Raw genomic sequence first — 26,746 nt, forward strand, 5'->3', positions numbered from 1 at the left:
GTTTATTACACGTGGAGAAAAAACTGCGCTCGCTCACGCTCGTTCGCATTTTCTACCCGTGCGCATGCGAACCAATATGCGCGAGACTGTTGACCAGACAATGAATCTTGAAGGTTTGCGCCAAAGAAATAAATCTTCATCAAGTCTCCCTCTTGAAGTCGGTTTTTACTTTTCCGACGAGCCGGTTGGTCGTCCTCCCATTAGTCCATTCAGGAACCCGTGCGCTTTTTACGCGCCCCGTTTTTTGGGCTCCTGAACCCCAGCGCGCCTTCGGGCGGACTGGTTATTTGATCCCTCGGTGCTCTGCGCGGTGTCAAACGTCAGAAAAGCGCATTATGCCGTGATAGGCTCGCGCGCGCGCGCGCGCGCGTGCGCACATGCGTGCGTTTGTGGGTGACAGCCGTTCGGGGTTCTTAAGTAAGCGAGGACGCCTCATCCGGGCGACAAAATGATCAACCCATGAGGAATTTGCCGAGGATAAAACACCGTTTAACGGATTTATCCGCGGGCCTGCCATAAGGAAGCCGCGTCCCAGGAGCAGCTTTTAACCTCTCGGGTTTTTTGGGGGGGGGATATCTGTTCAGCGTAGCCGGGGAACCATGGCCGGGTCGCTCCTATACGCGCTGTGCGTGTGGGTTTCTTTCATCGGTTCTAGCGCGGGGACGGGGTTCGTGTATCAGTTCCCAGGGGTGTCTCTCCAGCGCGCCAAAGCCGAGCAAAGCGTCAGCAAGGGATCGCCGGGCACCGGGTCCCACACCCAACTCAGGTAAGCCCCGCTTCGCCCCGGACGGCTTGGCGAGGGACACCTTCCGAGCGTTGTTGCCTCCGTGGCCGTTGGTGTATTTGATGCTTAGGGGGGCACCCTGCTGGGTTCGGCCTCTTAATGGTCGACCTGTTTGGACGCACTCTGTCTCGCTTTGGCTCGACCGCTTTCCAAGCGCACATCACAGCCAGGTGCCATTACGCAGCGGCAGCGGTGGATCCGCAGCAGGGCTGAGCGATGGCTAAAAAAGGCGTCACATCGCTTCGGTACTGACCGGGGCGATTTTAGCAGGAGAGGTGAAGCAGTCGTCCCGGAAGTCGTTAAAAAAAGAAGAAGCTTAGATCATATTCTTTGTCAGATGCGCGAAAATATCTTCTTCCGGGAGTTGTCCTGAAAAGTAGCCTGTGCCAGACTCTGTTTTCCATCAGTCCCGACGTGACCGACGAGTCCGGTTTGTCTGACGCCGCGTCCGCTGCAGCGCGGCCGTTGCGCCGTGTGTGTGCGTTGTGGTGCAGATTCTGCAGAGACGCGTCGCTCATCGTCTTTTCCCAAATGGGATCGGTCAGTGCAAAATCTTTTTTTTTCTTCTTCTTTCTTTCTGTTTTCTTAGGAACTGGTGTCAGTACACGGTTTCCAGGACGGTGACTTGCCAAGTACACAATGGGACAGAGACCACTGTCCAGAGAGTGTTCCAGGGCTGCCGGTGGCCCGGACCTTGTGCCAAACTCATCAGGTACACATGGAGTCTTCACTACCACTGCTTTTCTCGTCCACCGCCGTGCTTAACACCGAGCTGGTGGCACAACTAGTATTGTGTTACAATTGCCATGCATTCATAGTTACTAGCCAGTAAAGTGTGGCAGCTCTGTGTCTCTGTCTGGGGATATCCATTGGTTTCTGTGTGCTTGTGTCCCTGTCACGACCATGTGTGGTGTATTTCAGCTACAGGACCCTGGTCAGGCCGTCCTATAAAGTGGCCTACAGGCAGATCACTGCGCTGGAGTGGAGGTGCTGCCCGGGCTTTGTTGGAGAAGAGTGTCGTGAGGGTGAGTATCTGCTCCGTCTCCCCCCCCCCACCCCCCTCTGTCTCTCTTTGCTTGACATTTGTTTCTCAAGCAATCAACACAAGAAACCGTTGAAGTGAATGTGGTCTAATTTCGTTGGTTAAACCCCATCTGCGCCTTTTTAGTGGCGCCAAGCAGATTTTCCCACTACACCCCCTTCTAAAAATGTTGATTGTGTGTAGCTCGGTAAGATGCGTAATGACACTACGGTGCAGCGGTAGGCCTCTACAAAAGATTGTAAAAGTTGTGTTGAATTAAGATCTGAAAGCATGTTTCACATTATGTTCTGGAGCACGCACGGCAGTAAAACAACAGTTGAAAGGGATGCTGTGCTCTGTGGTTTTGTACCTGTTCTTTAACAGCAATGTATTCAAGATGTTTTAGTGCCTGGAAGGAACAATAGAGTCACTCTGACTCCCCCCCCCCCCCCCGCTTCTACTTCTTCATCCCTTTGCACGTATCAGATCTGCTCATTCGACCGGCGCAGACAGCACCGAGGCAGTTTGATCGGTCTCAACAAATGTGAAAGAGAAAACTCCGAGACACATTGAATTGAGACGCTTGTAAAAAGGTAGTGTTTGGTGGTGGTGGTGGTGATGGGGGGGGGGGGGGTTGCAGCTGGGGAGTGCTGCTCCTGGATACCACAGACCGCAGACTACCAGCCCAGTAAAGACCATGGGTTTCACCCAGGGGCAAATCCAAACATAGAAAAATCAGTACGAGGGCGGATGGAGTTTAATGTAAGGGTGCCTCGACTCAGTTTGTTCTGTTACACAGTTTATATATATATATATATATATATATATATATATATATATATATATGTACTCACCCACCATGCTAACGAGAAATGCTCTAAGTATGGACGAATGCATAAGGCTGGTAGAAAGGGTTTTAAGGGAACTAGGATGAGCCCTGTGACCCTGGATCTGACTCAGTTCTTTGCAGTACTTGATGGTGATTTCACCAGTGCTGTTACACCCACCAACCCACTCAATTTGTTTGGGAGGTCGAATAGAGCAATTAGCACGTCATTAAAAAAGCTGGCGTGCTTTGTTCCCATATGTCCGTTCCAAGGTTAACAGTTTCCACCAATGATGGAGTTTTGCCTGTTGGTCATAATTAACTTATGATGTCCAATTTTGCAAACTTAGCCATTGTTGCACTTGGACAGCCAGGATTTACCAGGAGTTATGAAAATACGCATGACTACAAATGAAATGGACCGAGGCATTATCATAAAGCTTTTAGAGGGCCATGGTATAGCCTAGCCCACCCGTGTTTGTTCCACATAAAGATTAACACATAGCCATATCCGCAGAGTTGGTAATGCCAGAGATTATGGTTCATTTGAGACCAAAGTGGTTGCAGAAGTGTGAAGGAGTAATCTGGCTGTTTATTTAACCTTTGCTGAAATGTATTTGCACATTCTAATGGGTAGAGCTCAAGGAAAATCGCATCCATATGGAGGGAGAAAAGGCCAGGTTCTACTCAATAAGCAGACCTTACAGACTGAGGGTGATGTCACCAGCAGACTGCCTCACATTCATCCGTATAGCAGGGGTGGAGGGAGACCTGGCGGTGGCTGGAGAGATAGTGTTAGAAGAACAGGGCGGAGGGGGGGGGGGACTGATGTAAATGAAGCAGGACAGGCACGCAAGAAACAAGGTGGTAGACTTGGCAGATAGAGGTAGGATTGTAAGGGGACTACAAAGGCGAATGGAAAGAAAGTGTAGAGAGAGGAGAATCTAATGGGTGCATGGGAGGGAGACCTGCCTTCTCGCAGATGAACGTGTAGGGAGTTTAACTGTGTCCGTCCGTCCGTCCGTCCCAGAGGGTTCCAGCTGCCCCGACAGCAGCAGCAGCAGCAGCAGCAGCAGCAGGCGCTGGCTCTGTGGGAAAGCGGCCCCACCAAAATTAATGAGCGTGACACTCTTCAACCAGGCCTGTGTAACAAACGTGACTATGCTCCGGTCAGGGTTTATAACTGGACACGATTGTGCTGCAGAACTGAGCAACAACTGGTTTCCTCTGGCACGGTTTGACTCGGTGCAGATCAAAATAGAATTTGCCGAGCTTAGACGCCGGGTTCCTCTGTGGACGCTTTCCCCAGTCCAACAACCGGTACGGCACAGATCAAAAACATGGCTACTGTCTTGGTTTTTGGTACCGGGGATGTTGTTTTGTCAATGGCGGCAGCATGGATGTGTGCTTGCTAGACTGTTTCGAGTCACTTATGTGTATATGTGCGCGCATGTGTGTTTGTGCATGGACGTTCGTGTGCTAGCTAGCCTGTGTGTCTGCTCCCGCATGTGTGCGAATCCACACCTTGTGTGTTACCAAATCAATCTGCAGACATAATTCTGCAAACTTCGGGCCAGCTGTTTTATCAGAGGGGATGGAAGACGTTCATGCCCACTGAGGATGACATCAACCCTGGTTTTTGGTTTGATGTGATTCTGGCTCCACTTCAGAGGCCTCAAAAGATCCCCAGAGATCCCACGGGAGGATACATAAATTAGATGAGGGTTGGAGTCAAGTCGGTGTCAGTTGAAGGGATGCCTCTCCTTTCCCCTCTCTCCGCTCCCTGGCCCCGTTTTATCTCATCTAACGGGACACTTCACCGTGGTGCTGTTTTTCGCGTCTTTTATTCCTTTTTGCTGGCGTCATCCATTGTCAGATACCGAAAAGATCCAAGTGAGAGGACTTAGAGCATCGCAGAACATCTGAGAACGACCCCGTGACGTCTCCATTACAGTCAGAGCTTAGTTAGGAATACAGCGCTCTGAAATATGTCGAAACATGCAAAAAAATGACTGCGTTGCTGCAAAGTGTGGATTTTTTTCCCCAAGAGTATGTTTTGTTGACACGCCTAGATGTACAGTATGTGGGGGGTTTTTTCTTTTTCTTTTTTGAGAGCGAGAACGAGACTATCGGTCCGGCTTGTACTGGCGGTGTACCGCGCATCACAAGATTTACAATTAACTTTTAGCGTCATTTTGCTAACACGTGAGGGAACGGAGCACATTGTGGGGAAATGTGTTAGTAATTTCCCCCGCCGTTGGCCCCTGCCCCCTCTCCACTCTGTCACAGCAGCCCCCCCCCCACCCCCACCCCCACCCCCGATGCCTATCTGCATACTGAATAGTATGTGCAGCGGGGATTGTGGGTAATGTCTTTGTACGGGGAGCTTAATCTAACAAGAATTAGGGCCAGGACCTCCCTCGGTGAAACCTGAGGGAAGCAGTGAATTCTGAACTCGACAGCAAAGCTCAGGAAAAGAGGGTTAACCGAGTTTAACGCGGGCTGTACTTGCACAGGTTTTCTTCTCGGCGGAGCCAACTTGGAAATCCAGAAACGGGGGGGGGGGGGGGGGAGTTCGGAATGATAAATTCTAAATGATTAGCGTGTCAGATGTGTTAACATGTTAATACCGCAGCTGCGGAGTTGTTGAAGTTGCAGATTCCCGTCCCCGGCTCGGAGGGACCGCTTAAGACGGCAGTAAGAGAAGTGGGCTCATCTCCAATGTGGTGGGATTATCTAGAAATGTCACCCCATATTATATGACTCATATTCCAGCTTTTATGTTCTCCAGGTCCCCATCTGTCATTGTGTCACCTGTAGTCGGTGCCATCTTTCCTCCCTGCATCTCTTCTCCCTCAATGCAGGTTTCTTCCCATCATCCTCTCTCGTATCCTCCAAGACTTTTACCTTGCTTTTTCTTTGTTATGACTACTGCTGCTGGGCTCTCGGTACTCTGTAGCCTTTACGCCTTTCCACTTATCTCACTCCCTACCTCCATCAGACCTCCCTCTCTTCTCTCCTTGGAGTAAAGCGATAAAACAGAGCCATATCCCACATATGCTGTTTTACACCACAGCCGTTACAGTGTGAGGGGCATGACTGATGTCTCTGTAACATCCCTGGTTGTGCTAAAATTTAGGTCAGATTGTAACCTTTGACCTCATGGCAGCAGTGGGATAGCTCAGCTGTTCCAGGTTTTGGTTTGATGTGGGTGATGGATGGCGCTCTGTCCATTTCCCCCCTTTGCTTTTTCTGTCTTTCACCGGCAACTCATTGGTCTTGCTGCGTCTTTTGCTCGTTTGTCCCTCGATCCTCCTGTCTGCTCGCTCTCAGCCCGTCTCTCCGTTGGTCAAAGGTCACCTGTGGCTGTCGGAGCAGTCAGCAATTTTCTGCTGTCTTCCATCAACTAGCCCGGAAATTCAGTCTGCCCACCTCCCTGTGTGCAAAACCTCTGTCTGCCGGTGTTTTTTTGCCTTTCCGTCTGTCTCTGTCTACCTGTCTGCGGGTCCAGCTGTGTGTCTAGCTTTGTCTGTGTGTCTCCCTCATAGCCTCACAGTCTTTCCTCGCTTTTCGCTTTTCCAATTCTCTCGACTTCACTCGACACCGCTGCAAAATCGCTTTAACCTCCGAAATCCTTTATCTAATTTCAGCGAGTCATCAAGCATCCCTTCGTTGCACGATGATGACTGCATGTCTGCGTGCTGGGAAGGCCATCCATCTCTCAGTTGACCGTTGTGTTGCTAGCGTCTTAGCCCTGAGCTGCTTGTTGCCTTGGCTGAAGTGCCGGGCCGCGCGTAGTGACAGGATGGTTGGACGCATTCTGAGTGCATGAGAATATGACAGTTAAATTAGGGTCATTCTCAGCATGAGAAAGCCTTATTGTCTCATTGTATTATGTCTATGTCTGCTGAGAAGTAGCTTTTGGCAAGAAGGGGAGGAATAACTCTCCCTCATTGTGGTTTTCAAATTAATGCTTTGTTCAATCACTATAGCTTTGTTCATGTGAACTGAAGGGTTGGGGTTTTTTGGGGGGGGACTCACATTATTTTCTAAGTGCTCCTTACTATATTTATTCTAAGTGTTCGTTCAAAGTGTCCCCCTCTGTTGATGATGTGCATACGCTATGTTGCCCTGGTGCACAGGTCTCCGACATTGATTCCTTTATTGATCCCCTGCAATCAGATTATCCTTTCACCTCTTCAGTTGTCGTGCACGTGAGCTCGAATGACATCTAGCTGCAAGTTAGTTAAGCTCCAGGACGATTTCAAGGCCCCTATTAACAAAATCCCAAAATCAGACAAACGTTTTTTTTTTTTTATCATCTTTAGTCATTTTCCCAAATTCAGCCCCATGCAACTGCTACACATTTGGCTGAAAAGCTACCGTCATGGTCAGGGTATCCTTTATGTGGACAGTTTTTCCACCTTTCTGGGTGGAGCCCACCTGTTTAGGAAGGATGGGGTTCACCCAAATAGGTCTGGTTCTCATCTGTTCTCCTTAAATATGACCCTTACTCTGCAGTCCTGTAAGTCACTCCCCCAGCTGCCTGATGTTTGCTGAGCCTGAGCCAAGGTATCCCCTTCCTAATCTGTTCCTGGGGGTCTCTGTTATTCCTGTAATATTAAATCATAGACCCTCTTTCAGTTCTTCAAAGAAGGTAGCTCGCAGGAACCTAAATGATCTAGTTGTGGTTCAAACTGCATACCAGGTTGCTTCAGCCCTTGCTCATGACTAATCATTATCTGTACCATCAGTACTGTACTACCAAATATTATTATAATTATTACCAAATGTAGCCTATGGGATATACGATCCCTGTTCAACAAGACTTTAGTCTTAATTATTTTATCTCTTTTGCTGTATTTTATGTTTATAACGGAGACGTGGGCTGACGGAGAATTTATTTTTCTAAACAAATCCAGATACGCAGGATAGGGTGGGACTGTTGCTGTTGTCGACAACAAAAATATTACATTGGGAACTGTGGAACTGGTGATTTCAAGTCCCTAAGAATGGCATCTATTCCCTATTTTGAGCTTTTTGTTTTCTGTGGGTTGTTCTACCATCCTCAAAAACCGAATTATGTTTTATTTCTGGCTTGTCTGTTCTGCTTTTTTTGTGATCACAAAATATGATATGAATATTTTGATATACCCACAGCTCTGACGCTCATTTCAAACGCGATTTTCTGGATATTCTTGAATCTTTTGATTGGTTCCAGTGCATATTTGGTCTCACACACCATCATATTTACTTTACACTCTTGATCTGGTGATAACCTTTGGTTTTTGTTCTAATCTGGACCCAACGCCTAATTTGGACCCAAAAGCAGTTGCATGCTGGTTTCTAACCTTCCATTTCAGTATATGTTTTACAGAAAATCATTTATTCTGAGCTGACAGAATTCTTTTTAAGTAACCATTCCCTCTCAAAAAATGTCTATCTGTTTAGTCAGTCATGGTAGCTCTGATAGTGCCTTGCTTAAAATGTCAGATCATATGCATATAAACTCTGACAAAAATGATTTCAACATTTTAGTTCTGTTTGTCTCTCTGCTGCTTTCAATACAATAGATCATACTATTACTACTAATAGACCATCTCATCAACTTGGGTGGGACTGAAACGGACTGTGTTGGACTAAGTTTATGCTTTATTTTACAAATACAGACTTTGCAGTAGCTATTGATGATTCTGTTTCTAGCCCTGCCCCAAGTTCAGGCGGGATCCAACAGGGCTCTATCGTTGTCCCTGTCTTGTTCTCTTGATATAGTACGTTGCCAGTTGGACAGGTCATTAACAGAAGCAACATATCATTTTACAGTTATGTGAATGATACACGGGTCTAACTTGCCATTGCCACCAACAAACTCTCCTCCATCAATACACTCACATAGACTGCTTGTCTGACATCAAGGTCTGGATGTCAAATAATGTTCTGAAAGTAAAAAAACAATATAGAAATTGATTTTTTTTTTTGCGCTTTAGTAAAGAGATAATATGCTATGGCAGTGATGGCGCCTGAAGGACAGCGTTGTAATCAGCAGGCAAGAAATTGGGTGTTGCTTTTTACTCTGACCTCAGTTTTTCCTTTCGTTTTAACTTTTTGACCAAATCTGTATTTCAGAAGAATAATCACCAAATTTAGATCTTTTTTTTGCCTCATTTGATGCTGAAAAACTCATACATGCCTTTGTCTCAAACAAACTAGATTAACACAACTTTCTTTTCTCTTGGCTCCTTTAGAAATCACTAGACCAATTACAAGTTTTTCAAAACGCTGCATCACACATTCTTACTAGAACCAACAAAAGAAATCACATTAGTATTCTGATTCTGATTCTGATTACTCCAGCATTGGCCTCACTGGGTTATGGGTTGCCAGTATAGGGCAGAATTTAAGATTTTACTGATTACTTTTAAGGCACATATGGGTCTGGCTCCCGATTAAATCTCTGATCTTTTAACCCCCTATGAGCCAGTGTGTGGCCTGAGATCCTTGGATCTGACCCTCCTTGCTGTGGCAGAGTCTAGACTTAAAACTGAAAGCGAAAGGGTCTTTGCTGTCAGGGCTCCTCTGCTGCCTGAAGAGCTCAGGCTAGCCCCCTCTTCAGCTTCCCTTTAAATCACTTCTGAAAAGTCATATATACATATATTGGTTTCAGTTTATTCTGTTTTTTGAAAAACTTGAAAATATGACTTAGGCCATTATTTTAAGAAGGTGACGATATACACTACCGTTCAAAAGTTTGGGATCACCCAAACAATTTTGTGTTTTCCATGAAAAGTCACACTTATTCACCACCATATGTTGTGAAATGAATAGAAAATAGAGTCAAGACATTGACAAGGTTAGAAATAATGATTTGTATTTGAAATAAGATTTTTTTTACATCAAACTTTGCTTTCGTCAAAGAATCCTCCATTTGCAGCAATTACAGCATTGCAGACCTTTGGCATTCTAGCTGTTAATTTGTTGAGGTAATCTGGAGAAATTGCACCCCACGCTTCCAGAAGCAGCTCCCACAAGTTGGATTGGTTGGATGGGCACTTCTTGCGTACCATACGGTCAAGCTGCTCCCACAACAGCTCAATGGGTTTAAGATCTGGTGACTGCGCTGGCCACTCCATTACCGATAGAATACCAGCTGCCTGCTTCTGCTCTAAATAGTTCTTGCACAATTTGGAGGTGTGTTTAGGGTCATTGTCCTGTTGTAGGATGAAATTGGCTCCAATCAAGCGCTGTCCACTGGGTATGGCATGGCGTTGCAAAATGGAGTGATAGCCTTCCTTATTCAGAATCCCTTTTACCCTGTACAAATCTCCCACCTTACCAGCACCAAAGCAACCCCAGACCATCACATTACCTCCACCATGCTTAACAGATGGCGTCAGGCATTCTTCCAGCATCTTTTCATTTGTTCTGCGTCTCACAAACGTTCTTCTTTGTGATCCAAACACCCCAAACTTGGATTCATCCGTCCACAACACTTTTTTCCAGTCTTCCTCTGTCCAATGTCTGTGTTCTTTTGCCCATCTTAATCTTTTTCTTTTATTGGTCAGTCTCAGATATGGCTTTTTCTTTGCCACTCTGCCCTGAAGCCCAGAATCCCGCAGCCGCCTCTTCACTGTAGATGTTGACACTGGTGTTTTGCGGGTACTATTTAATGAAGATGCCAGTTGGGGACCTGTGAGGCATCTGTTTCTCAAACTAGAGACTCTAATGTACTTATCTTCTTGCTCAGTTGTGCAACGCGGCCTCCCACTTCTTTTTCTACTCTGGTTAGAGCCTGTTTGTGCTGTCCTCTGAAGGGAGTAGTACACACCGGTGTAGGAAATCTTCAATTTCTTAGCAATTTCTCGCATGGAATAGCCTTCATTTCTAAGAACAAGAATAGACTGTCGAGTTTCAGATGAAAGTTCTCTTTTTCTGGCCATTTTGAGCGTTTAATTGACCCCACAAATGTGATGCTCCAGAAACTCAATCTGCTCAAAGGAAGGTCAGTTTTGTAGCTTCTGTACCGAGCTAAACTGTTTTCAGATGTGTGAACATGATTGCACAAGGGTTTTCTAATCATCAATTAGCCTTCTGAGCCAATGAGCAAACACATTGTACCATTAGAACACTGGAGTGATAGTTGCTTGAAATGGGCCTCTATACACCTATGTAGATATTGCACCAAAAACCAGACATTTGCAGCTAGAATAGTCATTTACCACATTAGCAATGTATAGAGTGTATTTCTTTAAAGTTAAGACTAGTTTAAAGTTATCTTCATTGAACAGTACAGTGCTTTTCCTTCAAAAATATGGACATTTCAATGTGATCCCAAACTTTTGAACGGTAGTGTATATAGTGGGGTTTTTTCAGAACCATCAATGGTGTTGATAGAAGTGCTCAACAACTGAGGAGAGGAATATTAAGATAGATGTAGAAAAAAAAACTTTAATGCATGTCAGTACAAGCTAGTTTCGTATTAAAGTTTTTTCGTACATCTATCTTAATGTGTGTGTGTGTGTGTGTGTGTGTGTGTGTGTGTGTGTGTGTGTGTGTGTGTGTGTGTGTGTGTGTGTGTGTGTGTGTGTGTGTGTATGTAACCCATATGACATATAGGGCTACTAAGTCATTGATTTAGAGGTGTAGTGACGTGCCGCTCCTTAAGGGGCGCACTATGCAACTCGCCAGGGTAGACGCTGCTACACGCAGTCATTTCTTTTTGTGAACATCCTGGAAAATTGTTCTCTTGAACCGACGACTGAATTTATTATACATAGCCTCAGAAAGCTAGAGTATTGACATTTTTTGATTCAGAAAAGTGTTATGTGTAATCAGAATCTCACCTTTGAGCTTACGAGACGAAGGTCTGTCGAGTTTTAAGTATTGGGACCTCCGGTGAGTAAAGCAGGTTTTGTGCTAGCTAGCTTATTGCTAACCACGGAAGGGGAAAGACAACGCTGGGTCATCATATAGCTGTTAAGATACTCTTCATAAAACCAGTCGGGGTTATAAGACTGTCTAATGTGTGAATAGCCTGTACTTTGGTACGTATTGTGTCGTTGTTATGTGAATGTTAATGTTTAGAACTCACTTTGGTGCGTACTGTATCATTGTGTCATGTTGAATGTTCTAGAAGATGGCTCACGCCAATAGTTAGCTAGTGCTAAGCGCTAGCTTAGTCAGTGAAGCATTGGGGAATTGTGTAGCATTAAAGATGCGTGGCACTTACCCTGTTGATGTTAAAGCCATTCGGTTTAAGTGGTCAGCGCACTTAAATGGTTTGTATTGAGGCTACACCGTGATTGCACTGATTTTGTGTAACAGAATTATATCTATACTATATGTGTAGTGATTAAGTACAATTCATATACATGTTAATGGAAAGCATATTGTAAGATGTTCTGAATGAAAAGAAGTTAATGAGATCTCATGTTAGGAACAGATATAGAATGAAATACTTACTGTTCTGCACTATTTGTGTAGATTGGGTTTTTTTAAACTACCAGATTGAATTTGGAAGATTGTGATGGCGAGCCCAGCCCAGTGAGACTGTGGACGATCATAGAAGCGGTGGCCTTCTGTACGATCTGTCCCAGGAAACGTCTGACAAGCCTGAATCATTCATCCAGACGCCAGATAAGAACTCATACACACTAGCCTATTTCCTCTACCAGGGTAGAAATAGTCATCTTTGAAGTATATTCAATACACTCACGGATCAGGAACTGAACTCTTGGACCAACACATACACTCAAGGACAAGGAACTGAATTTTTCTTTCATCTCAAACTGCTAACACTCATTGAGGGTTGTGATTTGAACCAGGTTTTCTTCGGCTTATTATTTTATTTACTTTAAAGAGCTCTATTTTGTTTTATTTCAACTCTTTTATGTAAAAGTAAGCGTTGTGTATATTTTGCTGCTGTGAGGCAATAAAATTGTCAACTGTTCAACTACACATCAACTCCGCTCGTGAGTTAGTCAAGGCAAACCCCTCACCGAACCTAGTTAGATGTTAGCACCTTTACTGCTACCCCTAGTTTGCACTGGAGGCGCTATATATATATATATATATGTGTGTGTGTGTGTATATAATGAATACATAAATAAATTAATGCTATTAAAGCATTCAAAATCCTTAGTTTAGCAGGCTGTTATGTCCTGGCGTGTCATCTGGTGTAATGATGAAAAATACCAAATGGTCCTGCTCTGGGCTACTGGGCAATCTGGTTTGTGAAAAAATGCTTTTAGCTCTGTCCACCCATTGCTACTATTCCAACCCAACCACCGCAGTCAATGTGGGAGTGGGATTTAATGAGTGAGACTGAATGTGGCTGTGCCCGTGCATGCATGAGCATGCACTGGTGTATGCTTGTGTGTGTGCATGTGTGTGTGTGTGTGTGTGTGTGTTAAGCGGGGAGAGAGAGAATCTGTGCCAGCTGCTCTCCATGCAAGCAAAAGCTGACCACTTGATGGCCTGGGCAGGCACACAGCAGGCTTCTGGGATGCAGCCAGTTCTGGGAAACTGCCTGTGGACTACACACACACACACACACACACACACACATTTGTTTTTCTATACTGGTGAGGATCTTCATTGACTACGTTCAGCCCTTAGCCCTTAATCCTAACCTGAACCATGGAAACTACATGGCTAATCTTAACCTTTACCTTAACTTTAACCTGATCCTAATTCTAACCTACGATCTAAACCCAAGTTCTAACCATAAAATAGACCCCTGAAGAATCTAGGACTGGCCAAAATGTCCTCACTCTTATGTTTAAAAACTCAAATTGGTCCTCACAAATATTGTTGAATAAGAAACACACACACACATACACACACACACACACACACACACACACACTAATATACGAACACTGAATAATGGCGTCTCCTGATACTTGTATTATCTTTCCATACGGAATGACTGAACATCTTGATAGTCTCACTCACAAACCATGACACTCCACAGGCGGAGTGCTGGTTTCGCCAACGCGGATGATTAAGCGCATAAATCTTTGACAGCCGCAGTACCTATGAGCCACAAGGCAAGGTACAGCTCTGGTCCAAATAAGAACTCGGTGTTTTTGTTCTAAATTGGAACGTTCCTCCGGTCTGGGAGCCTCTTGGCTCACAAGGGTTCCGGAATGTCAGCTGTCAGTTCCACAGATGTAACCCACCCACATTGCGGTCGTAGTGCGGATGCCCAGGAACAGGAACAACTGGCACTCATAAACGCCTAACACAACAGCAGAAATGAGCCACTCCACTGCTTCGGTCAGCCGTAATCATGGTGTCTGACCAGGATTCCAACGCTAGCCACTGAGGTTTGCTGCCTTTCTACATCATTGAAATAGGATGGGGTGCATGTGTGGCTGTGTGGTGTGTGTGTTTGTGTGCACACTGGGTTGTGTTCCTCTCCTTGTCTGGGTGTGGTATTCCAACGCTCATCAGTCTAGCCAGAAACACAGTGACAAGCGGAAGCAACAATCAACAGCTCGGCCCAAAACACATTCCTCAGAATTCATCTACCCAAACAGTGCTGTTTAACTCGCTTATCTGAGACCACAATGACCCGCATGGGCTGCCTGCTTTGGCTGGCTGCACCGAGATGTCTTTAATGAGGCCTCTTGTATTGGATAGAGGAATTGAACACACTGCCGTGTCTTTCTTAATGAGCACGCTCAGAACTTCAAAGCCCCACGCAACTCGGCTCCAGCGCCGGGGCGAGCACGGACCACATAGTGTGAGGGGAATCGGGGAAAAATAGCGGCTATGCATTCTTAATTGTGCTCCTTGGGCCTGGAAGTAGAGGTTAGGTGCGCCCTTAGCTCTAATGAGCTAACTCGTCCAATCCCACATGTCTACCTCGGCGAAGGTCTGGGCTGATTCTGGGAACAGGGAATTTCACATATTATGTCATAAACACGGACCACAGGAAAACACCAGGGCTGAGGCGACGCACCATAAAAAATGTGGACCGAAGGAAAACTGCAGTGTTTTCTAGAGAGGACAAAGCGGAATTTCCGTTTTTGGAATTGGAACTTAATTACCCCGGGGGTGGGAAGCCAAACTTCCGTCGTGTGAGAGCTGATGGGATGACAGTCTATAGGGACTGTTTGGATCCCTAATTACACCACAGCAACATCAAGAGGCGGTTCCTTTTCTTGGAATGTTTTCAGCTCTTGGGAAAGGTTCAGAATTGTGTTGTCCCTGCTGGCAAGCCAAATAAACATTAAAAAAAAATGTATATATATAAACTTTTTTTTCCGATCCGGGGGATGAGAAATTGCCGTATCTGCAAAAAGGTCCGCGAAGCTTACGACCTCTTCTATCGCAACCAGTATTTCTGACAACATGCAGCAGTCTTACTCTTTATCTTGGGAACATAAAGGGCAAATGCAAAGGTGAAAGACAATTTGTTTGACACAAGGGGCCAGAGACGGAACCGTCCGGTTATAAATAACACAGTTATAAACATGTCAGGTAGCTGGAGGATCTCCAGCGCAATTACATGGACAGAACTTCCATGGGCTGGAAACCAAGCTGACATTATTCATACGTTTTAATTACCTCTGAAAAGTCTAATGATGCATGGCGAGGGATAAGTAAATAGACCCCCCCCCCAGGCCAGTAACGATACTTAGTTCTATGTCAGATTCCTCCCAGACAAACCACAGGATGTGTGAGATTACATCTCTCCAAAGATGCGATTTTTCTTTATTTTGTCATTGAAATTTTTATTGAATTTTTCAAAAAGAAGAGTAATAGGAAGGCTAGTGGTGGTACACTGTTTCAACAAACTTCACCCCTTCGGGGTCCTGACTTCCTTAGACATGGGATGAAAAAAAGGGAAAAAAAGAAGTAAAATATAAAATAAGTTGAAACAAGTACGTATAGTATAGTATATGGTGGTAAGAAACTCAGTCTGTGATGAGAAGCAAAGGGAGCATGCCACAGCCACCGAGGGTTCTTGGTTATTCTTGAGATCCAAGCAAGACCTCCATCAGGCTTTATATGAGTCCAAAAAAGACCTCAAGGGGTCGTCCCATCTTCCATGTTGCCTTGTATCCTGTTGAGCATAGACTCGTAGGATGCAGTCTCAACCATTGCATTTCCCCAATCTTTCAGATCTGGACACTGAGCTATTTTCCAGTGTCTCCAGATAATTCTGGGAAGTTGTGACCAAACCCACCATAGTAACAATAAAAAAAAAACACCTGAGGAGTCAGGGGGATTACAGAGCCAGACCAGCTACTCGGGACCTCCACCACTTCAACCCAGAGTGGCTCCACTCATGTACATTCCCATGTACCATGTAAGACAGTTCCCACCTCCGTTTCACGGAGAACCAATTTTTCATTGAAAAGTTGCTCAGGAGAATGAAGCGACTACATGCATACATACTAGGATTACAAACAATAAAAATAAATAGATAAAATGAGGGCATATTTCATCTCATGACCATGCCGACCCCCAGTAATGAATCATCTTTACCCTTTTCGTGTGATTTACGGTATAGGACAGAGCAGACATTTTGGCAGGGCTTTAAGTCAGACTACGGGCACAGACTGCCGAGAAAGTGGGTGTTCTGCATTAGACCTGGACATAGATCATAGACATTTCTCTCTCTTTCTCTCTCTCACTCTCTCCCTCCCTCTCTCTCTCTCTCTCTCTCACTCGCTCTCTCTCTCTCTCTCTCTCTCTCTCTCTCTCTCTCTCTCTCTCTCTCACACATAGACATACACATACACATACACACACACACACAAATGTAAACCACAAAACCTAACCATGACGCACAAAACTGGGGACTGATTTTTATAGGCACTACTGAAGTGTATTTGTACGTGTGAGGAAGGAAGGATGATGTGTTGAAACATCTCATGGGACCGTCTTAAGAGTGACTGTCACATTCCCAAGATACACAGAGAAGTGTGTGTGTGTGTGTGTGTGTGTGTGTGTGTGTGTGTGTGTGTGTGTACCAGTTTTTCCTGTCCTCATGGGGACCAAATGGCCCCATTACAACAGGAAAATCCTGAAACCACCTACCCTGTGGGGACATTTTGTGGGTCCCCATGAGGAAAAGGGTCTATTTTAGGGTTAGGACTTGGGTTTAGGGTTCGGCTTAGAGTTAGGTTAAGGTTAGGGTAAGGGTTAAGGTCAGGCATGTAGTTATGGTGGTTAAGGTTAGGATTAAGGGCTAGGGAATGAATATAGTGAGGGGTCCCCACGTGTGTGTGTGTGTGTGTGTGTGTGTGTGTGTGTGTGTGTGTGTGTGTGTGTGTGTGTGTGTGTGTGTGTGTGTGTGTGTGAGAAAAGTACAGAGGAAAGAATGAATGAAAAGTGACAATAATATTTAATCTGTCTTGGTGAGTAACATGATTTAAAGAGACATCCTTAAGTACAGTCCTGGATATTGTCTTGTGTTCATTGAGTTTGTGTCTTTTGGCTTGACCTTCCCTTTATGATAGATAGATAGAGAGACAGAGAGAGAGAGAGAGAGAGAGAGAGCAGGTAATGCCAGCAGGGGAAAAGAAGGCAGAAATGAAAAAAAAAAGAAGAAAAAGAGAGAAATTGAAAGAGAGATGGGGGGAGTAGTGTTGTTAGGGTGGATGTAAACTGTAATCTTGACTCATCTTTGTCCCTCTTGTTTCTCTGTCGCACTTTTCCACTCTTATCTATTTTATTCTCTCTTTCTTCTCCTGTCTCTTTCCTTCTACAGAGTGCATGAACTGCACGGGTTTCACCGCCATGAACAGCAGACTTGATGTCCTTGAATCCAAGGTAAAGACAAGTCCCCTGTACCACAGTCCAAGTATGCATATATGCTGTGATGAGCCGATCCCACACAGGCCTCCAGCAGCTCCACTGAGCAGCAGTCTGGGAGGAACTGAGGGACCATCGCTTGGCCTGTTCAACAGCACATCCATCAGTGAACAGGGTACCATATTTGGTTGTACACAGATCTACCTGAACTCTCTCGTTCCAGATCAAGCTGCTAGCAGGGCCAGGATCCAACCTGCGACCAGCCACTGGTTTTTCAGAGGGCTCCTCGCACAACGAGGTAGACACACCCCAGCCTACTCCTATTGGACCTCCATCGTACCTGCCGTCAGGTGAACATCTCAAAAACAAACACCACTCAAATGAATCAATGTCAAATAAATCCAGCCATTTTGTATATACTGTACTGCACATTGTGTGTATACTGGTGCACTCTGTCATGTCCATCTACCTCAGGCATGTGTGTAAGTAACCTGCTAACATCTGTTTCAGCATCTCTGATATATTCTCTGCACCGTTGCACCATATCACCTCTTATTTCACCTGTATAAGTCAATCCTTGTGTATATATCTGAAGATTGTTGTGTTGTAGTGTTGTTATTCTATGTTAAGTACACTGAGAGAGCCACGAAACCGGAGTCAGACTCCATGTACAGTGGCTTGCAAAAGTATTCATACCCCTTGAACTTTTTTACATTTTGTCACGTTACGACCACAAACATAAATATGTTTTATTGGAATTTTATGTGAAAGACCAACACAAAGTGGTACACAATTGTGAAGTACAAAGAAAATTATACATGATTAAAAAAATTTTTTTGCAAATAAAAAACTGAAAAGTGCGGTGTGCAAAAGTATTCAGCCCCCTTTTCTCTTAGTGCAACCAATTGCCTTCAGAAGTTGCCTGATGATTGCTGAATGATCGAATGTTGACCTAATGACTAAATAGAGTCAACCTGTGTAATCTAATCTCAGTACAAATACAGCTGTTCTGTGACGGCCTCAGAGGTTTGTTAAGAGAATATTGGGGAGCAAACAGCATCATGAAGTCCAAGGAACACACCAGACAGGTCAGGGATAAAGTTGTGGAGAAGTTTAAAGCAGGGTTAGGCTATAAAAAGATTTCCCAAGCTTTGAACATCTCACGGAGCACTGTTCAATCCATCATCCGGAAATGGAAAGAGTATGGCACAACTGCAAACCTACCAAGACACGGCCGTCCACCTAAACTTACAGGCCGAACAAGGAGAGCACTGATCAGAGATGCAGCCAAGAGGCCCATGGTGACTCTGGACGAACTGCAGAGATCCACAGCTCAGCTGGGGGAATCTGTCCACAGGACAACTATTGGTCGTGCACTGCACAAATCTGGCCTTTATGGAAGAGTGGCAAGAAGAAAGCCATTGTTAAAAGAAAACCATAAGAAGTCCCGTTTGCAGTTTGCCAGAAGCCATGTGGGGGACACAGCAAACATGTGGAAGAAGGTGCTCTGGTCAGATGAGACCAAAATTGAACTTTTTGGCCTAAAAGCAAAACACTATGTGTGGCGGAAAATTAACACTGCACATCACCCTGAACACACCATCCCCACTGTCAAACATGGTGGTGGCAGCATCATGCTCTGGGGGTGCTTCTCTTCAGCAGGGACAGGGAAGATGGTCAGAGTTGATGGGAAGATGGATGGAGCCAAATACAGGGCAATCTTGGAAGAAAACCTGTTGGAGTCTGCAAAAGACTTGAGACTGGGGCGGAGGTTCACCTTCCAGCAGGACAACGACCCTAAACATAAAGCCAGGGCTTCAATGGAATGATTTAAAACAAAACATATTCATGTGTTAGAATGGCCCAGTCAAAGTCCAGACCTAAATCCAATTGAGAATCTGTGGCAAGATCTGACAACTGCCGTTCACAAACGCTCTCCATCTAATCTGACTGAGCTTGAGCTGTTTTGCAAAGAAGAATGGGCAAAAATTTCAGTCTCTAGATGTGCAAACCTGGTAGAGACATACCCCAAAAGACTTGCAGCTGTAATTGCGGCAAAAGGCGGTTCCACAAACTATTGACTCAGGGGGGCTGAATACTTTTGCACACCGCACTTTTCAGTTTTTTATTTGTAAATTTTTTTTTAAATCATGTATAATTTTCTTTGTACTTCACAATTGTGTGCCACTTTGTGTTGGTCTTTCACATAAAATTCCAATAAAATTTATTTATGTTTGTGGTCGAAACGTGACAAAATGTGGAAACGTTCAAGGGGCATGAATACTTTTGCAAGCCACTGTATGTACAAGCCTACATGGCCAATAAACATGATTCTCTTGATACTCTCCCTGAGGATCAAGTCCACTTGAAGAGGAGCACAATTTCTTCTCCGTTAAGATACAACTCCTCCTCATATGTATTTCCAAATAACCAACCAGACATATGTATTCAGAGATGACTAACGCCACACTCAGCGACGTTGTTTGTACTTTTTTGATCGTTTCAGTTGAGAGGGGTCCTCCAGGACCTGTTGGACCACCAGGGCTTCCTGGTTCGGCTGGACAACCAGGAGTGGCTGGGAGAGCCGGACTGCCTGGACCAATAGGTGAAGTACAGACATGTCTAAGGTTTAAGGGATCATTGGGAATTGTATGGCCAGCATGCAAGGAACTCGCAGGGAGCAAATAATAAATCAATAAACAACCACTAGACCCAACTGAGGAAACACACCTGAGTACACATATAATGATATCACTGTCCCAGTATGTTGAATATTTTCTGTCAATGCCCAGGACCAAAGGGGGAGAGGGGCTTTCCAGGAGAATCTGGTCTTCCTGGACCTCCTGGTCCACCAGGCCCTCCAGGGCCCAGTTTCCATTCAGCCCGGGTGAGAGGTGATGTGTTTGGGATCGACGAGCAAGGTAAGTGGACCATCCAGTCCCAAGTCGCTCGTATTTTTCCAAAATATGCATCAGATCGTCCTGATCCCAGACAAGCCCAAACGAGAGCATAATAGAAATGGAGTATATACGCTGACCCGGGGATGCTGACCCGAGCGTGCATTTAAAACAACTCAAGCATTCAGTTTTGGAATGGTTTGGAAAGATGCCAAAACCACAGGCCCATTTTTATGATTCGTTTCTAAGATGACTCAACTTCTTCGCCCGTTTCAGACATCTACCATCTCCATCTTATGCATATGATTAGCCCATTGTTCCCTGGTCCCAATGCAATCATCTTGTCAGCCGTAACAGGAGCCCTCGCCAAATGGCTTTTTGTGTCTGGAGAATGGGTTTAGAGGGGCACAGGTGGAAGCGCATAAACCACAACATAGCTATTACTACACTTTTAAGTGAGGAATGTCTACATTTCAATGAGAGAAAAAAAGGAATTACCATCAGAGGACATATTATTTTTTTTCCTAACTGTATTACTCGGAAAAGAGCTGGCATGGTAAAAGGACCGCGTTTATATGGCGCTTTTTTAACCTACCGACCAGTCAGAGCGCTTTACAGTATACGCCTCACCTTCACCCAGTCACACACACGTTCATGCACTGATGGCGGCGGCTGCCATGCAAGGCACCAACCTGCTCACCAGGAGCAGTTGGGGGTTTCGGTTTCTCGCTCAAGGACACTTGGACACGCTCTCTGGAGGCGCCGGGGATCGAACCAGCGACCTTCCGATTACTAGACGACCCGCTGTACTTCCTGAGCCATGCCGCCTCAGGTTGTAAGTTAGTTAATTGTTTCCTGGTGTTACGTCATCGGTGTAGGTCACCTGCACTGTAGCCTAATTTCTCAAGTCGTCTCCAATAACGGAGTTGAATCTCATTGTTTATAACCCAAAACTATCTAAATATTCTGAAAGTGTCGGAGCAAATTCAAGTGTTTTCTCTACCAAGCAACTCATTTTCATGCATCTCATCCAATGCAGTATATGTTCGTGTCTTACACTTCTCTACACTTTAAAATATCTGTAAATGTGACGCTACTTGAGGAATGGTAGTTATACGATTAATCAATATCAGCTGTATGCTCTATTCACCACCAGGTGGCAGTATATGCCCATACCAGAACGATTACCTCATGAGTCCTGCTGGCTCTGATTTGGCTGCTGGCTCTGGCTGCTTCTCTGAGCCTGGGACTTTGTCTGCGGGTCTGGAACTATGTAGATCTGGGTCTGTGGGACTATGTTAGCTGATGGGGCCAACTGGCTGTAAATCAGGCCTAATTTGTAAGCTGTCAGCACAGCAGTCTGCATTGGGGGACTGGCTGAGGCCCAGGGCCAAAATAGGCTGGTTATGAACAGGGAGGAGATAGTCTGCCACTCATATGGACTTTCCCGGGGAGGAATCCAGGCAGGAGGAAAGTGTAACATTAGAAAATTAGTTCCAGAGGGAATTCTGCCTCTTCCAGACCCGTTTTGTAGGCTGAGGCCGTGATGTAGTAGTGCCGTGTCAATGCGGGGCCTGACCGACTCGAGAGTTTATGCTCGAGTGGATGGGAAGGGGGGCTTTAATGCACAAAACAGTCACGTAAAACGCCTCGAAGTAAAACTCTCACCTCTGTAATCCCCTGGATCAATTTATGCACCAACATAAACCGATGATATTCCGTAGCCGAGTTCAAACCGCGGAACGTCTTCTTCGGTTTAAGGGAACAGTTGTTCCTGTCCGTCAGCCCAACACACCAGATTTAATCCCTGCCACTGTCTGCCCCTAGTCTGACTGTTCATGTCTGACCTCTGACCTGAGTCCGAGGTAGAGCCTTTGTTTACTGTGACGGAGAGAGGAAATAATCCTGACTGCTTTATTACATCCAAGCAACAGACAGAGAAGAGCTCCTTTTCAAAAGTGTCGTGCGAGGGTGTCCGGGTGGCGTAGCGGTCTATTCCGTTACCTACCAACATGGGGATCGTCTGTTCAAATCCCCGTGTTACCTCCGGCTTGGTCGGGTGTCCCTACAGACACAGTTGGTCATGTCTGTGGGTGGGAAGCCGGATGTGGGCATGTGTCCTGGTTACTGCACTAGTGCCTCCTCTACTCTGGTCGGTTGGGGCGCCTGTTCGGGGGGGGGGGCTCTCACGCACTACGTCCCCCTGGGGAAACTCCTCACTGTCAGGTGAAACTCCTCACTGTTAGGTGAAAAGAAGCGGCTGGCAACTCCACATGTATCGGAGGAGGCATGTGGTAGTCTGCAGCCCTCCCCAGATCGGCAGAGGGGGTGGAGCAGCGACCGGGAGGGCTCGGATGAGTGGGGTATAATTGGCCAACTACAACTGGGGAGAAAAAGGGGGGAAAATCCACAAAAAAATTGTGTATGTGTGCGTGTGTGTGTGGACATGTCAATCAGATATGCCAAATCTAACGAGTGAGATAATAATGAGATAATGAGATACCCATCCTTTAAAATGTGCAGTGTGGTGTAGGTTATATTCACAGCAAACCTCCCAGTGACACACCTATTTCATATATGTTTATTTCATATGTGTGTACAATGGCTGAAGTGTCTTTTTTTAAGACGAGTGTGCACATCATCACACACACACACACACACACACACACACACACACATATATATATATATATATACATATCGACCCATAGACCTATCATATATATATATATATAGACCCATAGACCCATTATATATATATATATATATATATATATATATATATGACCACTAATTTTTGTTTTGCAGAGATGGTGGAAACTTAAAATAAGCAACAGATGGATATAAACGGTGTATAGTTTTGATTCTGCTTCTCATCTGTGTTTCTACTTTTCTCATTATTTGGTCACGCGAAGTTCAAAGGAAACTTGTTTTTTAAGTTTTTGTTTGCTCGCTCCTCAGAGGACACCTCCCGCCGCTCAGCTCTTCCTGTTCCCGAGATCGTTCCAGGTCCCCCTGGTCCGTTAGGTCCAGCGGGCCCGGCAGGTAACGTCTACACACCGTTTTTCTATTCAGTGTACCGGACATTTCGTAAAGCCGGGTCTGGAAAACGTGCCTCAAGATATAACCCTAACCACAGGTTATGAAAAAAGTGTTTCCCTTCATTAATCACCCCCCCCCCCATCTTGTGGGTGATCTTTATGATATTACAGGCCCTCCGGGACCAAGAGGACCTCCAGGTGTCCTAGGACCACATGTTAGTACGACTTGAACTGGGACTGCCCAAACGGGCCGAGTTGCTCAGGCTGCTGATGTGACTGATGATTCTCAAGTATATATAGAAATACGAGCGAGTCGTGAGCAGCATCACCAACCCCATCTATCCTATTTTACTGTATTTCAGGGTGAGGAAGGTCGCCAAGGCAACGCAGGGGTTCCTGGCCCTAAAGGAGATGCAGGAGAAAGGGTGAGGATAAAAACAGCTCCGTCATTCCATTATCAGTTTCAGTATATTTGACTAGTGGTCTCTCGTAAGGCTTTTTGTTCTGTGCTTGGAAAAACTGGTCCGAGGTGTCAGAAGATCTCTGACACGTGTCAAAGGTGGACGAGAGTAAGGTTCCCTTCAGAGAAGTGTGCTCCAAAGCCGTGACTAATCCCTTCCTTTCTGTTCGAAGGCGAGCCCTCTGTAATCAGAGCGTTCGTGTCAAGGTCCCCCGTGTGGCCGGCTTCAGCCGGGCCTCGGACTTTTAACCCGATCTCCTTCATCTACTGCCGTGATTAAAAGTTGGAGATTTGGCGAGGTGGCAAATTAGCCCACAAGATGGAGAATATAAGCCGCCTTAATGCAAGCGTGTGCACGTTATAGTCCTTATAACGTGTGCGTGCCATGTGACATGTTGCATGTGCCATGCGAGCATGTGTGAGTGGCGAAGTCCCTAAACCAGGTTTCCTCTGCTTGCTTTCTACCAGGGGCCTCTGGGTTTAGCGGGGCTGCAAGGCCTACCTGTGAGTACAAGGCTGTTCTGTTCCCTAAACACGCAAGCACATGTGCACACTTACACACACACACACAGCACACGTGAGTGACTCGGTTGGTTTGCTCCACGCACACAGGGACCGCCGGGGCCGAAGGGAGAGCCGGGAGAGGGCTGGTCTGAGGTGAGGGGACGCTGCATCATTGTCTTGTCTCTGTGAACTGAGGTGAATAAATGCTCCCCTGCTAACCCTGTCCCCGCCGTCCAGGGCGAGGGCGTGCAACAGCTCAGGGAAGCGCTGAAGATCCTTGCAGAGAGACTCTTGATTCTGGAGCACATGATTGGCATTCACGGTAAGGCGAAAGAGGGCCCCCCCCCCCCCCGATCCTAAAAACTGAAACGCTCCTGTGATACAGCGGCGATATTAGAACGCTGCGTACACGTAGTCCTTCTTGTGTAACGGTTGTCGTCCTGTCATGACACAGAGAACTCGGAAGGCTCCGGACTCGGCAGTTTGACGGACCCCCTGTCCTTCTCCGTGGTTAAAACCAAGCGCCTGCAGCCAGTTCGAAGCCCGTCTCAGCCCACGACACAGGAGAAAAGACAAAGACGAGCTCCTTTTTAAAAGTATGGTGTGACTGGTGTCTGTGTGTGTGTGTGTATGTGTGCATGTGTGTGTGTGTGTAAAGGATAAATCTTGCTCAACTAGATGTGCAATTTTCACAAACATGTTCTCTTCTTTTTTGTTACCATTTTTTGTACCGTTATGATAAGCATCTCTTTGCCTGTTTCTCTATCTTCCACTGATGACTACGGTAGTGGAGCTCTGGTTTGCTGGAGACGAAGATCTTGTATTCATGAGATGCTGAGCGTCTCATCTCTCCACTTGTTGTCTGCGTAACATTGAAAGCAGCACTTACACGAGGTTGTGCAATGAACCACAATCCCGTGCAGTGCTATTATGGATGGTGTGACGTGTCTCTGTCCTCAGGTAAAGCCTCCCGTCACATCCCGGTCCTCGCTAAGCGTCCCCGGCTGGACGTGTAAAGCTCTTAGTGGCCGCGATTTGCGTTCCAGATAAGCTGGACCTAAAACACACTCTCAAGTGTTACACATTCTTGGGTTACCTCTGGGTCCGTCCCACCTTCGCCTGTCAAACACGTCCTCCCCCTCCATCTCCGTCTCTGCCCATTGTTAAAACCGGAGCGAGAGACAAACCGCACAAATATCTCTGCTTAAAATAAGCCCAGAGAAAATGAACAGCATCTGGAGAGCAGGCATCTGGGGAGGAAAAGAGGGGGAGGCTGAAGCGGTTGGGTTTTGGCCCGGCCCTGACCGACCCCGGCTCGGCTTGCCGGTGCATCTTCACGGGACCGGGTGACGGAGCAGTGAACCTGACAGAGTTACAGTCTCCTCATCATTAGCGTCAGCTTTGGCATTTGAGATTTGAGTCCAGCCTCAACGTGGTTACAGTATAATAGGTCTCTGAGAGACCAAACCACTTTTTTAGGAAAACAGCGGGACACTGTCTGATGTGGTCCGTGCTTTTTACCCCATTAATACTTTTATATGTTAAACGTTAGCTGGAAAGCGGTGTACCTGCCTGTGTCTCTGTACCTTTCTACAGTCTCAGCTCTGCTTAATGTTATCCTATAGTCCTTTAGTGCTGAGTCTCTTTTAAAGGCATCGTCAGGCCCGGTTGTGGCGGGGGGGGCAGGGGGGGGGCTAAGCTCACTCATATGATCAGGTAGCCCACCCCATAAAGTTAACAAGTGGAGGAAAAAGTCCCAATTCATACATACTTTGAAGCGGCTCTCAACATAATTCCACATTACCTATCCAGTCATATCCATTCCTGGAGCCGGGATTTCCTAGGCATTAACTTGGCTGACGTTCTGACAAGTTTTCTCCTGAGGGATGACTTTAAAAGCCTACGTTTTGAACAGGTGGGAGGAGGGCTTGATCCTCCGGGCTTCCTTTCCTTTGTGTTATTGACTGTCCGGCCGGCCTTCTTTACAGCGAGTCGTCTGGTAAAACATACTCGGCCTTCCCTGCAGGGCGCCCAAATACCAGTTTGATTTTGCACAGGGACCGCCAATCACGGCTACCTATTTCGGGGGATCGCTTGGCCTGCCCCTTTCCCCAAACAGGCTTTCAGCACCTCGTTTCAGCCGACAGCACAGTGCAGCTCCACATTTAGTATGGATTTGCAAAGCTATTGATATATTAAAATATTAAAACTAGTATTTTAGAGAGGAATTTGGAGGTTGCTTTAAGATTTTCAGCCGCTTCAGTTGCCTTTATATCAGCCACCACCCGTCTCTGAGCTGGTTCTGGAGCCAACTGAAAACCCAATTCATTTGATGAACCCAAAAAAATAAAATAGAATAAGTAAGGCACAGAAATAATATGGCTTGAAAGTGCATACCATGATGATGCGGAGGACAGGAAGGGGTGGAAACGGATGATCCGCTG

General features: G+C 45.9%; 1 protein-coding gene across 1 annotated transcript; it reads left to right on the forward strand.

Moving 5' to 3' along the window:
* Nucleotides 1-599: 599 nt before the first annotated feature.
* Nucleotides 600-24,896, forward strand: LOC130115891 (collagen alpha-1(XXVI) chain). Its single transcript, XM_056283749.1, has 13 exons — nt 600-766; nt 1,374-1,496; nt 1,706-1,809; nt 17,357-17,418; nt 17,624-17,750; nt 19,907-20,005; nt 20,193-20,321; nt 23,510-23,553; nt 23,701-23,763; nt 24,267-24,302; nt 24,411-24,455; nt 24,540-24,624; nt 24,757-24,896. Exons 1-13 carry the CDS (start codon nt 600-602, stop codon nt 24,894-24,896), a joined length of 1,224 nt encoding a protein of 407 aa, XP_056139724.1.
* Nucleotides 24,897-26,746: the final 1,850 nt, after the last annotated feature.

Source organism: Lampris incognitus, chromosome 7 (genome assembly GCF_029633865.1).
Source record: "Lampris incognitus isolate fLamInc1 chromosome 7, fLamInc1.hap2, whole genome shotgun sequence".
NCBI classification, from domain to species: domain Eukaryota; kingdom Metazoa; phylum Chordata; class Actinopteri; order Lampriformes; family Lampridae; genus Lampris; species Lampris incognitus.

Bases quoted from the DNA above. Each gene is read 5' to 3' on its own strand.
- LOC130115891 (XM_056283749.1), top strand. From the start codon at position 600: ATGGCCGGGTCGCTCCTATACGCGCTGTGCGTGTGGGTTTCTTTCATC. The intron at 1,497-1,705 runs GTACACATGGAG...GGTGTATTTCAG, and splicing joins CCTTGTGCCAAACTCATCAG to CTACAGGACCCTGGTCAGGC. The intron at 20,006-20,192 runs GTGAAGTACAGA...GTCAATGCCCAG, and splicing joins CGGACTGCCTGGACCAATAG to GACCAAAGGGGGAGAGGGGC.